The sequence below is a fragment of the Rutidosis leptorrhynchoides genome, chromosome 9 (genome assembly GCF_046630445.1).
Source record: "Rutidosis leptorrhynchoides isolate AG116_Rl617_1_P2 chromosome 9, CSIRO_AGI_Rlap_v1, whole genome shotgun sequence".
NCBI lineage: Eukaryota > Viridiplantae > Streptophyta > Magnoliopsida > Asterales > Asteraceae > Rutidosis > Rutidosis leptorrhynchoides.
The window spans coordinates 70,640,697-70,657,133 of NC_092341.1; the positions used below are offsets into that span (position 1 = coordinate 70,640,697).

Sequence of the window (16,437 nt, forward strand, 5' to 3'; positions counted from 1 at the left end):
TGCTTTTGTTTTATTATTTGAAAGTTTACATACGCATACCGTCTTCATAACTTGTGTGCACATTTGCTCACATAATTCATCTCGTCCTCATCAATAGTATACATGTTCGTGTCCTGTTTTGCAAGCGTTAATAAGCTTATAGTTGATAAGCATCAGTCAGCATTTGTATCAAAACAAAGAAAAATAATAATATGATCCCATCTGATTAAAATTTTCAAGCCTGGATCATACAAAAAATGCCGAGAGAAGACAAAATCTTATGAATTTAACACGTCATGAATCAATCCTAAGAACAATACCAGTAAAACCAAATACAAAAATATCCAACTCGAAGAATCACACATTTTAATCATCTCCGAGTTCAAAGATAAAAATGCCTAAACACTACTTTTTAATAACGCCGACCCTCATGAGAGCCAAATAAGCAACTGCTCGATATAGTACCATCATTGAAAGCAAAGCAACGAGCGAAATAACTTGTCCATCGAGCCCAATACTTTTGATAGCTGGATACTCAGCAACCAAACAAGTATGGTTATTACCACATTGGTAAGTCTCATCTTTCGAGTATTGAGACCCAATTAAAAGCTTGTATGTATATAAACTTATGGATATATATTTGATCCATGACATGAAAGGTGGAACATGTTGAACATAAAATCCCCCTGCTAATAAGAATGTTAACATGATCACGGACCCTAAAATGGTTGCAGATTTTACGTCCATAACAAGTGCACCTATTGCGAGTCCTAACCCTTGTGAGACCATAACACTTAAGAGAAGTGTGAATAACGCGTATAAAAAACTTGCTAAATCGGGTTTAAGCCCTGCCATCCAGTATGTTATGATGCAGAACACTGTGGGAAGAACTAACTCCATTGGGAGATCTGCTATTGTTCTTGACATGAAATAAGATGAAAGTCTATACATTCCCGAAGATCTTTCTTTTGCGAGCATCTCACGTTCTTGAGGGAATGTAAATATTGCTAGAAACAAAGGAAAAAATCCCCAAAATCCAGTATAGAAAAACAACAATCCTGACTGCAAATTACAAGTATATAAATCTTGACTTAAAAAATTGTACTTCCTCCGTCCTATTTTTACTGTCTCCGACAAAATTCACACAGTTTAAGAAAAATTGACTGTCACATATACTTTTTGTTAACATTTTCGTTTTACCCCTTATTTTTTATCCACTTTTTTGTTTAAAGCAAAGGCATAAATAAACTTATTTTATTGTTCTTATCTATTTATGGAGGTGGATAATTAATTTGTAACAGCCTAAAAAACAATAGCGACAATAAATATATGGGACGGAGAGAGTACTTAAGATTAGCTATATGTAAGTAGTTATAATGATAATATTGAGATAATGAGATTAGCATATATACCTGATCTTGTAAATGGGCTGTATCTGATTGCCACCATAGCAAACCAGAGACGAACGCGATTATTACAACCTCAGAAATCTGTAGAACATCAAACGACTCGTGTCTCCTTTCTTTAAGACCTCTTCGTAGCAAAATTGTGAATTGTTGCAACCAAGTTGTGCTCCATCTTTCAGACTTATTGTGTTCTGAGACATCATTAATGCGTTCTTCAACTTCTAATGTCTCGGCTTTTAGATTCTCAGCTAGATTCGACTTATAAGCGGAAACCAAATTCTGCTTTACTTCATTTTGATCATCCTCACTTGAATCATCCGATGATATCCCTATTAATTAAAACATATCAAAAATAGTCATTTAATCACAATCAGACACATCCTCTATATTAATATTAATGCTTACAAGTGTGCATATAGCATACTTCCTTCGTCCCGGATTAAATGTCTGCCAACATTTTATTTTTTTGAATTAATGATAATTCGATGTGGTGCAGTGGTTGGTGGCTTGCTCCTTAGGGGAGGTCAGGAGTTCGACCTCCATTGGCTACATCCCTGTCATGAAGTTCCACCCATGGCACCTTTCCCACATCACGTTGGGTGTGGGGGGTGGGGGGTGGGGGGGGGGGGGGGTGGTTACCGTCCATGCACCGTATGGGATTGGTGCGGGTTTACTCCTGGGCCCGCAGTTGGGGGCGGATATAACTGTGTAGCAGATGAACGGGTGTGTGGGTAAGTCCCCCTGGGTGATCCTAATAGCTGTCCAGAAAAAAAAAAAAAAAAACAAAGTAAAAAAAAAAAATTTGAATTCAGTATTTAAATGTTTGCTGACGTCAGGGTTGTTTCAGAACTTTAGTGACATTTTATTATTATTTTGGGTAAGAGACATTTATTTTGGGACATATATAAATAGTAACAAATACTTTTTTTTTGTGACAGAGGGACTATTAATTATACATACATACCATTTGCTAGATCTAACAAAAAATCGCAAGAATTCATTGCAACGGATGGTGAATATCCAACACGATGAAAATAATCCATAACTTCCGATCCTTTCCCAAAAAATAATGGATTTCCTTCCGATAACAGCAATACTTTATGAAACATGTAAAAAAGCCTACTTGAAGGTTGATGAATAGTCACAACAATCGTTCTTCCACCTCTCGCTAACTCCCATAACAACGAAACGATCTTTTGGGCAGTTGTGGAATCAAGCCCAGACGTCGGCTCATCCAAAAACAACAAACTAGGGTTTATAAGCATTTCCTGTCCAATACTAACTCTTTTTCGTTCCCCACCCGATATACCTCTTAACAAGGGCCCACCGATTATGCTACTCTTGCATCTTGTCAACCCAAGCTGTTCGATCACATCTTCGGCTTTTGTAATTTTTTCTTGAGTAGTTAAAGTATTAGGCAACCGAAGTAAAGCAGTGTACACTAGGGTTTCGGTGACTGTTAAGTGAGGGTATAAAACATCATCTTGTGTAACAAAACCTGTGTTTCGTTTTGTTATACTCGAAAAAGGTTTGCCGTTGTAGCTGATTGTGCCACCAAGTTTTCCGCCTAATCGGCCACCTAATGCCGTCAAGAGGGTGGTTTTGCCACTGCCAGATGGACCTAACATTGCCAGCATTTCTCCAGGATACACTACGCCTGTAACTCCTTTTAATATCTGCTTCATTATTGATTCATTTTTGTTGTGTTTTAGAAATCCTTGTTTCTTGATACTAACTGTATAAACCACTTCGTGAAACTGTCCATTCCACAATAAATTATGCCAATAATTTGATTTTATGAGGACTTTGTGATCATAAATTTAAGTCTCATAAATAAAACAATCTACAAAACACTATAATAAATGGATAATACTAAAAGATATGTTATAGGCAGCCGGGCACACCATGTATAACTTAGACTATATTTGATAAAACTGAATAATTTAGTGCTGAATGATTCAAATTCTAAGAATAAATTTGATTTTGAATAATTTGAATAATATATTATAGAAGATTTAGTTCTTAATGGTGTTAAGGAAGTGTTTCAATTCAAAATGGTTTGGGTTTCAACATCGAATGCTGAATTATTCAGTTAAATATATAATTGAGGTCAGAAACAAACGAGCTGAATGAATTCAGCATTCAGTGATGAACCATTTAATTAAGAAGTAAACAAACACACCCATACTTTATATATATAACTCAAGAAGTCATTATTAAAAATGAAATATCATGAGTTAGTAAGTACTAATCAAATCAAATATGAGTTTAAGAATACTAATCTTAAATATAATCATAAGAACTATGTTTAGTATTCTTCATTACTCGAGAATCCGGATATAAAAGACAATTCAACATTCAAAAATGAACAAAACTAAAGTAAAACCCAAGATGTTTTATGTTCTTAATCATGTGCAATTTCAAGAATAAAACATAAGACCATGCACATATTGGTCATCATATCTTGTTACTCTAAACAAGAACCGCATGCATTAAAATATGATCCATTTCTTAAATATGCATCAACTATTTGAAAGAAAAAGAGTATGTATTAACGGGTTCGTCTTCCTTAACTCTAAGAAAAAAACAAATGGTTCATTTTCTTTATGAAAAAAAAAAAAAAAAAAATCAATGAAAATAAAAAATGATAAAAACAAACCTTCAATATGACCGAACGATCGACTGTTTTGAAGATCGATGAAGAAAATTGTGCCTCTATATCTGCCATTTACGAATTAAACTATATATATCTTCTGTGTTTATAATTCGGAATTAGTTATATAAACACAATCAGATGCGTAGTATAATAATATGATGATGTCGCTGATTATTTGGAGTGATTATTATTTATTTTGTCTTTATTATCAAATGTATAAGTAAAAAAGGAATGATGTACGTCTGGTGTAAGTTTTGGCTTCGACCAAGTGTGGCAGCTTTATACGCCTCGTTTCGTGTTGAGTTAATTATACCGGCCATTGGTCTATGTATTTTCCCTAAAATTATACTTGTAGTATTTTTTTAAAATTATACCGGTAGTCCCTGTGATTTTTAAAATGCATAGTGATGTTCCTAAACTTTATGTCAGTTAATTTATTTCGTTAACTAATTATTAATTATTATTAACCCTTATATACTAAAATGGATGGAAAAAGGTGTAGTTTTAGTTATATCGGAGTGTAGTTTTAAATTTGCGTTCACATTACAACCGATCCTCAACCTCGGCTATATTTACATAACGATCCCTCAAGTTCACACTTTTTCAGGGGTTAAAAGTGTAAATATATAATTTTATTATAATTAAAAGAAACTAATTCCACCCGAATTTATAACGGGTCCTATCTTCTCGCTCGGTGCGAGTTAAATTTTTCCGAGACCACCGTTCAATTCGGAAAAATCTTACGAACCCAACGGGACTAACTATACGCGAAACGGACAACTTTTAAAAAAACACTAAACACAACGACAACCCGTATCTTCTCGCTCGCCACGAGCTAAATTTTTTCGACGGCAGCGTCAGACTCGAAATAATTTTATGAACAAAACGAAACTAACCACGTTCGAAACGGACACTTTTTAAAAAACACTAAATACAACGATAGCCCGTATCTTTCTGCTCGCAGCGAGTTAAATTTTTCCGACAGCACCGTTACACTTGAAAAATTTATTGAACACAACAAAACTAATTACGTTCGAAATGGATACTTTTTAAAAAACACTTAACACAACGACATCTAAAACGTCGCTTAACACATTGGCTGTGTTCCCCTCTGTAAATACACAACGCTACATTAAATATGAATAAGCCGCCCGAAAGCCCCTGCCGCAACGCGCGGGCAGGTCCGGACTAGTTACATATGCTTGGCACATGATGGGCAATCAGGTACTTTTATCTAGCATTAAAATAGGAACCGATTCTGTGTTTGTCTAGCATCAAATGATAATTGGCCCATCGAGCATGACTCCTTTCAAATTTGTATATTGACGTGACCCACCACATTTAGGCCACTTGCAATGGTTTATGAGATTAACACAAAATTTCTCCGCCAAATCAGTGCCACATTAGCACAAACCCTTTAACATTCCTTTCACATTTCACTAAACTCTCACTATCATACACTCCATTTCAAAATTTAACTAATTTAAAATTATTATTTAAATACAATAAATAAATACAAATATCATTTTATTAAATAAAATAAAAACATTACAGTACATTATTAAAAATAAAAAATTACATTACTAAAAATTAAAAACATTACATTATTAAAAATAAAAACATTACATCGATAAAAAAAACACAACAAATAACGCTAATTGTTTCGAACAATATAATCATCCGGGAGTGTCCAAATGTGTTCGATCAAATTGTTGCGAAGGACATGACGCGCTCTTCGATCTCGCAACTCTCGTGACATCCGATCCTGGAGTTCAACTCTCTCCGTCCAAGTACGGCGCGGCATGTTTTCTCGTTCTCGGAGATAATCCCTTCGAGGTCGCATATGTTGCGCTCGTTGTCTTCGGTGATCATGTTGTGAAGTATAACACAAGTGTACATGATTCGACGTATTTTATTTGAAATGTCCCGTTCATATCGATTATAAATGTTTCATATTAATTGATTTCGTTGCGAGGTTTTGACCTCTATATGAGACGTTTTTCAAAGACTGCATTCGTTTTTAAAACAAACCATAACATTTATTTATCAATAAAGGTTCAAAAACCATAACGTAGATTATCATGTAATGATAATCTAAAAGATAACGTTTTACACACGAACATTACATATTGGTTTACAATAATATTACACATTGATTTAAATCTCCGAATGCAGTTTTTAAACAATATATTATAAGCATGCTGACTCCGATTCTTGTCCTTAAATTAGCATGCAACAGCGGAAGCTCTTAATAATCACCTGAGAATAAACATGCTTAAAACATCAACAAAATTGTTGGTGAGTTATAGGTTTAACTTATATATTTATCAAATTGTAATAATAGACCACAAGATTTCGGATAATCCCTGTATAGCTAACTCGAACATTACCGCATATAGAGTGTCTATGGTTGTTCCAAATAATATATATAGATGACGTCGATATGATATGTCAAAACATTGTATACATGTCTATAGCCTATCAAGGTTACATAATATATGTTAGACTACATGTATAATACAATATAAGTTAGTTAAGTTATGGTTAGTATAGGTTTTTGTAAATTCATCCCGTAGTCAAATTAACCATTTTTAACCAATTTTGTTTTACCCATCATTTCTTCGTTCTAAATCCGTTTTGAGTGAATCAAATTGCTATGGTTTCATATTGAACTAAAATTTATGAAACTAAACAGAAAAAATATAAGTTTATAGTCGGAAATATGAGTTACAAGTCGTTTTTGTAAGAGGTAGTCATTTCAATCGAAAGAACGACGTCTTGATGACCATTTTGAAAAACATACTTCCACTTTGAGTTTAACCATGATTTTTGAATATAGTTTCATGTTCATAAGAAAAATCATTTTCCCAGAAGAACAAATTTTAAATCAAAGTTTATCATAGTTTTTAATTATCTAACCCACTCGGTTTCACTACGACGGCGTATGTCCGGTTTTACGGTGTTCTTCGTGTTTTCAGGTTTTAAATCATTAAGTTAGCATATTATATAGATATAGAACATGTGTTTAGTTGATTTTAAAAGTTAAGTTAGAAGAACTAACTTTGTTTGCGAACAAGTTTAGAATTAACTAAACTATGTTCTAGTGATTACGAGTTTAAATCTTCGAATAAGATGGTTATATATATATATGTATATATATATATATATATATGTATATGTATATATATATATGTATATATATATATATATATATATGAATCGAATGATGTTATGAACATCATTACTACCTCAAGTTTAGTAGGTAAACCTACTGGAAGTGACAAAAAATGATCTAGCTTCAAAGGATATTGGATGGCTTGAAAGTTCTTGAAGTACAATCATGATACGAAAACAAGTTCAAGTAAGATTATCACTCGAATTAAGATAGTTTATAGTTATAGAAATCGAATCAAAATTTGAATACGAGTATTACCTTGAATTAAAATGATAACCTACTGTAAATAACAAAGGTTTCTTGATCTTAGATGATTGCTTGAAATGGATTAGAGAGCTTGGAAGTAAACTTACAAACTTGGAAGTGTTCTTGATGTGTTCTTGAGTACTTGTTTTGAAAGTTGATCTAGGTTAGGATTTATGAACTAGATTGAGCTAGATTTTGTTGAAGATGATGAAGAACACTTAGAAAAATGAGAGAACACTTGAGAGAGAGTTGTTTGATGCATGAAAGTTGAAATCAAAATGTGTTTGTGGTGTGCCAAGTTCACGTGAATATGGGTCTTAGATATAGGCGCCATTAGTTTGTATTATTGTTAGATATTTCATGCTAGTTACCAAATGATGGTTCCCACATGTCTTGGTGACTCACAAGGGCTGCTAAGAGCTGATCATTCGAGTGTATATACCAATAGTAAATACATTTATAAGCTGTGTATTATACGAGTACGAATACGGGTGTATACGAGTAGAATTGTTGATGAAAATGAATGAGAATGCAATTGTAAGCATTTTTGTTAAGTAGAAGTACTTTGATATGTGTCTTGAAGTCTTTCAAAAGTGTACTAATACATCTTAATATACTACATGTATATACACTTTGACTGAGTCGTTAAGTCATCGTTAGTCGTTACATGTAAGTGTTGTTTTGAAACCTTTAAGTTAACGATCTCATTTAATGTTGTTAACTCATTGTTTATTATATCTAATGAGATGTTAAATTATTACGTTATCATGATATTATGAGGTATGAATATATCTTAATATGATATATATACATTAAAATGTCGTTACAACGATAATCGTTACATATATGTCTCGTTTCGCAATTCTTAAGTTAGTAGTCTTGTTTTACATATGTAGTTCATTGTTAACATACTTAATGATATATATAATTATAATCTTATCATGTTAAATATAGTGTAACAATATCTTAATATGATACATATGTATTTAGTATGACGTTGTTATAACGATAATCGTTATACATATCGTTTCGAGTTTCTTAACTTAGTAGTCTCATTTTATGCATATAACTCTTTGTTAATATACTTTGTGAGATATTTACTTATCATAATATCATGTTATATATATATATATATATATATATATATATATATATATATATATATATATATATATATATATATATATATCGTCATGTCGTTTTTACAAGTTTTAACGTTCGTGAATCGCCGGTCAACTTGGGTGGTCAATTGTCTACATGAAACCTATTTCAAATAATCAAGTCTTAACAAGTTTGATTGCTTAACATGTTGGAAACATTTAATTATGTAAATATAGTTTTCATTTAATATATAATCATAGAAAAGTTCGGGTCACTACAGTACCTACCCGTTAAATAAATTTCGTCCTGAAATTTTAAGCTGTTGAAGGTGTTGACTCATCTTCTGGAAATAGGTGCGGGTATTTCTTCTTCATCTGATCTTCACGCTCCCAGGTGAACTCGGGTCCTCTACAAGCATTCCATCGAACCTTAACAATTGGTATCTTGTTTTTCTTAAGTCTTTGAACCTCACGATCCATTATTTCGACGGGTTCTTCAATGAATTGTAGTTTTTCATTGATCTTGACTTCGTCTAAAGGAATAGTGAGATCTTCTTTGGCTAAGCATTTCTTCATATTCGAGACATGAAAAGTATTATGTACATTGGCAAGTTGTTGAGGTAATTCAAGTCGATAAGCTACTGGTCCAACACGATCAATAATCTTGAATGGCCCAATGTATCTCGGGTTTAGTTTTCCTCGTTTTCCAAAACGAACAACGCCTTTCCAAGGTGATACTTTAAGCATGACCATGTCACTGATTTCAAATTCCAAATCTTTTATTCTAATGTCCGCGTAGCTCTTTTGCTGATTCTGAGCGGTTTTCAACCGTTGTTGAATTTGATGATTTTCTCGGTAGTTTCTTGGATTATCTCCGGTCCCGTAATTTGTCTATCCCCCACCTCATTCCAGCAAATCGGAGACCTGCACTTTCTATCATAAAGTGCCTCAAACAGTGCCATTTCAATACTTGAGTAGTAACTGTTGCTGTAGGAAAATTCTGCTAACGGTAGATGTCGATCCCAACTGTTTCCAAAATCAATAACACATGCTCGTAGCATATCTTCAAAAGTCTGTATCATCCTTTCACTCTGCCCATCAGTTTGTGGATGATAGGCAGTACTCATATCTAGACGAGTTCCCAATGTTTGTTGTAATGTCTGACAGAATCTTGAAATAAATCTCACATCCCTATCAGAGATAATAGAGACTAGTGTTTCATGTCTGGAGACGACATCTTTCAAGTATAGTGCTAACTTCTCCATTTTATCATCTTCTCTCATTGGCAGAAAGTGTGCTGACTTGGTAAGACGATCGACTATTACCCATATAGTATCATAACCACTTGCAGTCCTTGGCAATTTAGTAATGAAATCCATGGTAATGTTTTCCCATTTCCATTCTAGAATTTCAGGTTGTTGAAGTAGACCCGATGGTTTCTGATGTCAGCTTTTACCTTAGAACATATCAAACATTCTCCTACGTATTTAGTGATATCGGCTTTCATACCCGGCCACCAAAAGTGTTTCTTGAGATCTTTGTACATCTTTCCCGCTCCGGGATGTATTGAGCATCTGGTTTTATGTGCTTCCTTAAGTACCATTTCTCTCACATCTCTAAACTTTGGTACCCAAATTCTTTCAGCTCTATATCGAGTTCCTTCTTCCCGAATATTAAGATGTTTCTCCGATCCTTTGGGTATTTCCTTCTTCAAATTTCCTTTTTTTAAAACTCCCTGTTGTGCCTCCTTTATTTGAGTAGTAAGGTTAGTACGAATAATTATATTCATAGCTTTTACCCGCATAGGTTCTCTGTCCTTTCTACTTAAAGCACCGTCTACCACATTCGCCTTTGTGAAGACCTGAAAATTTCCGACCAAAATTTAAACTTAATCTTTATATGATAACATTATTCCGACATGATAAGCGATAAATTTTGACAAGTTTTAAAACTTTTGAAATAAGTTTCATACAAACAATTGACCAACCATTTGTTCGACGATTCACGAACGTCATAACTTGTATTAAACATATACTTATTGTTATATATATATATATATATATATATATATATATATATATATATATATATATATATGGATATATGGATTATATCTAACTTGAATATATGATAGTTAAGTATCTCATTAAGTATATTAATAATGGGTTTTATATATAAATTGAGACTACTAACTTAAGGGTTTCGAAAAAATATATATATGTAACATCTAACGATGTAATAACCCTTATGTTAAAATGAATATATATGTATTGTATTAAGATGTATTAATACACTTTTGAAAGACTTAAATACATATATTAACATACTTATATTCAACAAAGATAGCTATACTCATATTCCCATTCAATTTCATCAAGAATCCTACTCGTATTTATACGATATTTATACGTGTATTATATACAGCTTCTAGAAGTACTTACAATTGGTATATACCAATAGAAATTTTCAATAATGGAATAATATGTCATGCATGACCTAATGTTTTTTTAACTTATACTAGATATTTTTCATAAAATGACAAATTACAACTAGTATATAAAGACACCATATTTGATCAAATTTTTACCATTTCATTTTCTAATTTTTACTTCATGTTTACTTACACACACATACTCTCTCTAGTTCTAGTATCCCTTTCTTTGTTCTTCATCTATTTCTAGCAAGTTCAAGCTTCAAAATCAAGGTATTAACCCTGCCTAAATTCTTGTTCAATTCATATGTTTATAGCTATCTATATAAGAATTTATAAACTAGAACATAGTTTAGTTGATTCTAAACTTATTTGAAAAACTAATCTAATCTTTCTAACTTAACTCTAATAACACTTATTTATATGTATTATGATGTTATATTAAGTTAATATAAGAACTTATAACTTGTACATATGAAGAACACCTTGAAACTTAACATATATCGTTTAATCTCCATTCGGTAAAAAGCGGGCTGTTTTGAGTTGGGAATTAAAAACCTATCTTAGACTTTGAGTTCGAGGCTAAGACTTTGGAAATATGTTAATATATTTTAAGGAATCCATTGCAATTTGATTCACTTTAAACGGAGTTGTAATGAATATTTGGCGAGCAAAACAAAATCTGCTAAAATTAACGTTGTATGGACGAAATTTATATTGTAAAAACTATATTAACCTTATCCTTGCTAACTTTTTCTATATCTTATATATATATTTGGATATGTTATCATTAGTATAACAAAATATTATAATCTTAGTTAATTCTGAGATTGTATATGTATATATATAATAATCTTGGTACATTCCATGACAATAAATATACAATACGTTTTGATAAATCCTAAGACAATACGTACACAATATGTCTTAGTTAATTCCAAGACAATACGTATACAATACGTCTCTGGGTTGATGCAAAGACAATACGTATACAATACGTCGTGGGGTAATTCTAAGATTATATATATATATATATATATATATATATATATATATATATATATATATATATATATATATATATATATATATATATATATATATACATATACATATATATACCGATTATTGGACTGTTGGACTTTTCAGACTATTTTGGACTACTAACAAAGGACCACTAACAATGGACTACTAACATAAAATGTTAAAAGTTATTATATAAGTATTCTATGAACTTGCTTTATTTTATTCATATGTCGTATTATTATCTGAATCGTTATTATTGTTATAGGTTCGTGAATCCAAGGACGACGGTCATATTTTTAATAAGTTGAAAACTTATTATTAATATACTTTTACTACTGTGAGTATATAGTCCCATTTTTAAACTCTACAAATATTTTGGGATGAGAATACATGCATTTTATGTTTTACGCCATAGACACAAGTACTTAAAATATATTCTACGTTGAGTTGTACCACTTTGCATATTTTCCCTAATAGCTTGGTAACTAATATTTACATGTTGTAAGAACATGTATACGCGAATCCTATTGATAGATCTATCGGTTTGACAACCCCAACCGGGCTAGTCGCTCTAGTATCGTAAACGGTTGCATAGTACTTCGTTTTTACTACACTTGGTACAGTGTAGGGAGATTTCATAATAAAGGGAATATGCCACATTAATGGTTAAGTATGGTTACCGAAGCACTCAACAACTTATAGAATACTTTTATACACTTGCGAGTGTACATATATTTATAACTATGAAATCTTGTGGTCTATATTTATATCGATGATAAACCTATATATCTCACCAACCTTTGTGTTGACTGTTTACGCATGTTTATTCTCAGGTGCTTAAGAAAGTCTTCCGCTGTTGCATTATCTGAGCAAGCTGTGCATGGAGTCTCATACTTTTATTTAAATAAAGTGTTGCATTCAATAAAACCTTTGTCATGTATTATATTTGACTGTTACATCACGTGTGTAGTATTTGGAAACCGATGTATTTTGGGGATTATTTCTTAAATAATCGCCCACTTGTTTAAAACATGCATTATGTATAATAATGATGTGCTTTTTATGAAACGAATGCAATATTTTCTAAAACGTATCATATAGAGGTCAAATACCTCGCTATAAGACCAATGAGAACGTACTGCGTTTATAGTAATATGGACGGGCCCTTTCAGTTGGTATCAGAGCGGTGGACTTAGCGAACCAGGTCTTGCATTAGTGTGTCTAACGGATAGCTATTAAGATGCATTAGTGAGTCTGGACTTCGACCGTAACTGCATGTCAAAAAGTTTTGCTTATCATTTCTAGTCAGAAATCACCTACTTATCACCCTTAGAAAATTACCTGCTTATCATTCTTAGTCTAGACACATCTTACTGCATTGATTGCATAAATAGTGTATAGACAAAATTCATATCTTAGCGTATCTGCTAATTCATATCTTAGCGTATCTGTTACTGTAAACTTTGCCTAACATATTCCGTAAATTCCTCCATAATCTATGCAATCTTTTGCTCTATATATATAGATATTCTATGTAATTAGAATACCATCCGATAGTCGGAAATCATTTCATATCGAAAAATCCTTTATTCAATCGTACGAAATGGAACTCTCCACTAGTTCAAGTCCCTCGAATTCCGATATGGAGATTCATTCGAGCTCCGAAAGCAGTGTGACTGGAATGGATCAACCAATTGCCATCATCTATTTTGGATGAATTGGAGATGGGTTCGTAGTCTACTTAATCATTGGAGACAAGAAGAAGGTGATCCCTTCCATCCACCACATTGCTCTCTTGGTGAAGAACCTGAAGCACTTACCGACGAACCTGTTCGAGACACCATTTTTTCTCTCATTTCTAGAGTGTCTCGTCACGATTACATATTATCTCACATTCTAGATCTTATTCACCCACTCGTCCGAACCACCAATCATCCTGGAGTAATAGAAGAAGTCGGCGAGCTTAGCGCTTGGGTAATGGCTTTGGAGAATATGGTACAAAGGTTACAAACACCAGCAGCGGCACCGGCAACAACAGTACCATTACCACCACCAACAACAACATCCGCATCTCACACCTCAACATCACAATCTGTACCTCGAGCATCAACATCACACGCACCATAGATACCAAGGAGTACCAACAATAATAACCGATGAAGTATTAATCTATAACTTCATTGGAGAAACATTCTGTGGCAATTATGTAATCTCTAATGTTAGAGATTATTCATTTCTAATTCTAGCCTAAGATCAAATGAACTTAACTCATCAAATCTATATTACATCTTTATGAAAATATACATATATTTTCATAAAGATTGTAATAAAATTCTCTAGTACAAAACATTACATGTGAAAATTTTTTTAACGGGTAGGTAATACCCGAGAGATATATAAAAATTCACAATCAATATGTTATATCCTTAGATTCTGATTCAGCAAATCATCAACTATACTCACTACTTTCACAACAATATACATTCTTTCATAGAAATCAAAACAACCATTTTCATCCAAATTTGATTACATATTCTAATTTTGACAAATCAAAATCCAAGTCAAGATTTAACAGAAGACATCACTCTTAGATTCCTACATCTTTCAAAGCTATACTTTGACTTCAAAACTGTGCTAGAACATCATATGTATATTAACGATTACAATCTGTGTTCAAACCCTCCGAAATTCCTGAAGACACTCTAAATAATGAGAAATCGAGATGATGATCCAACCACATGTTACCCATAGTTATGTACCTAAAAAACCCTCGAAACCAAAGTCATAGTTTAACACGTATCAGTGTCAGACCCTTTGGCATTTACTAGCAAAAACAACTTTTCAATCTCTTTTCAAAATAGACAGTTTTGTCACAGCTCCAGCAAATCACCTTCAATTTTTTAATCGAATAAGCCTTACTATAACGATTACCCTTCGTCATTGTTACCGGGGAACCTTTCATATCTTGCCATATTAGCAGAAAACTTATCAGCAACTTCATTGATCTTTAAGCCTCTCCGAATAATCACGATACTTATTCATTAAAACTTTATCAGGTACTCATTTACATCTTGTAACAATAATTGCCATATCAAGTACCGGGAAATCAGCAAATCAGTATTTTGAATCTCGCAGCGTTTCTACATCAACAGTTATATATATATATATATACATATAACATTTATCTCTTAGAATTATGATCTTCCAATCTGAAATTCTGAAAAGCACTCTAGTCTACGAATCAGTTCTTTAAATTTTGAGAAAGCTAATAAAGCAACGAAAACTGTTGATGACTTTAACAGTCGAAAGTTTGATGATAAAGAGTAGTGTATTGGCAAAGTTCAGAAAAAGAGAAGGTTTAGAACTGGAAAACGGATTGAGCAAAGTATGAAGGAAGCTGTGGACAAGTCACAAATACTAAATCTTCCTACAAAGGATCCAAATGATTCAGTGCCTGCCGAAGTCATTAACGACTACCTTACTCCTGACTCTAAATCCTTGCGGACAATATTCTTTATCATCCTCTGATATTAGAAATTCTAAGATATCATCATATCTTTCATTATAAATATCCTCCATATTTCTGAAGATATTTTCATAACTATTCTTATATGAAATCTTTTATCTCTTCGCGATATCAGTGTTACATCAGAAGGGAAACTGTTTTAGTTTCTAAATTCTGAAACCTTCGAGTTTGAAATATGAATGTTTTTGAAGTAGTGTTGGGAACTGATGCATGAGTTAGTATAATATAATGACACTTGATCAACGTGATTATATTACAGTAACTCATGCCGAGTTTCTAAATGGAACGTGATGATTCACAGATCATAACATCATCATGTGCTATGTTACACGACTCTTGTATTCTATTTAACCCTTAAAATATCAAGAAAATATTTTTTGATGATTCGGTCTTTTCCAGGGTATTCTGGTAATTTAACAAATCAGAATCGTGCCATTACCATTTCTTTCTTAGAACATTAACAATGTTCATTCCGAAATTTATATCTGCGAATTCTGGACCATTACAAGCGGTGCTTAATCGCAAGAAGAAGAAACGAAAGGACAAAGCTCCGAAACAGAAATTGGAATATAAATCACAGCAAATAAATGAGAGCATTAACTGGGGATGACAATGATTATAGAAGACAGAAGCAGGGACATCGAAATATAAGGGAAGATATAAAACCCAACAACCCAGAAACTATAAACCGTATATATCGATACATATAGCAATATAAAGACACGGGAGAACTAAAAACACTATAAAATCAAGAGTATAGTAGAAGTAAATAGATTCTTCTGGAGGAAGATTGATAGTTTGAGCAGAGTGGTATAAAATACTATTAATTTTAGCAGGAAATACTATTAAATACGATACAATTTTACACAAGATATTTATTTATTTAGAGAAT

The 16,437-nt window shown here is 32.6% G+C and overlaps 1 protein-coding gene across 1 annotated transcript; it reads right to left on the minus strand.

Annotated features, from left to right (window-relative positions):
* Window positions 1-384: 384 nt before the first annotated feature.
* LOC139866869 (ABC transporter G family member 9-like) lies at window positions 385-3,070 on the minus strand. Its single transcript, XM_071855165.1, has 3 exons — window positions 2,350-3,070; window positions 1,392-1,714; window positions 385-1,041 (listed from the first exon to the last, which is right to left on the minus strand). Exons 1-3 carry the CDS (start codon window positions 3,068-3,070, stop codon window positions 385-387), a joined length of 1,701 nt encoding a protein of 566 aa, XP_071711266.1.
* Window positions 3,071-16,437: the final 13,367 nt, after the last annotated feature.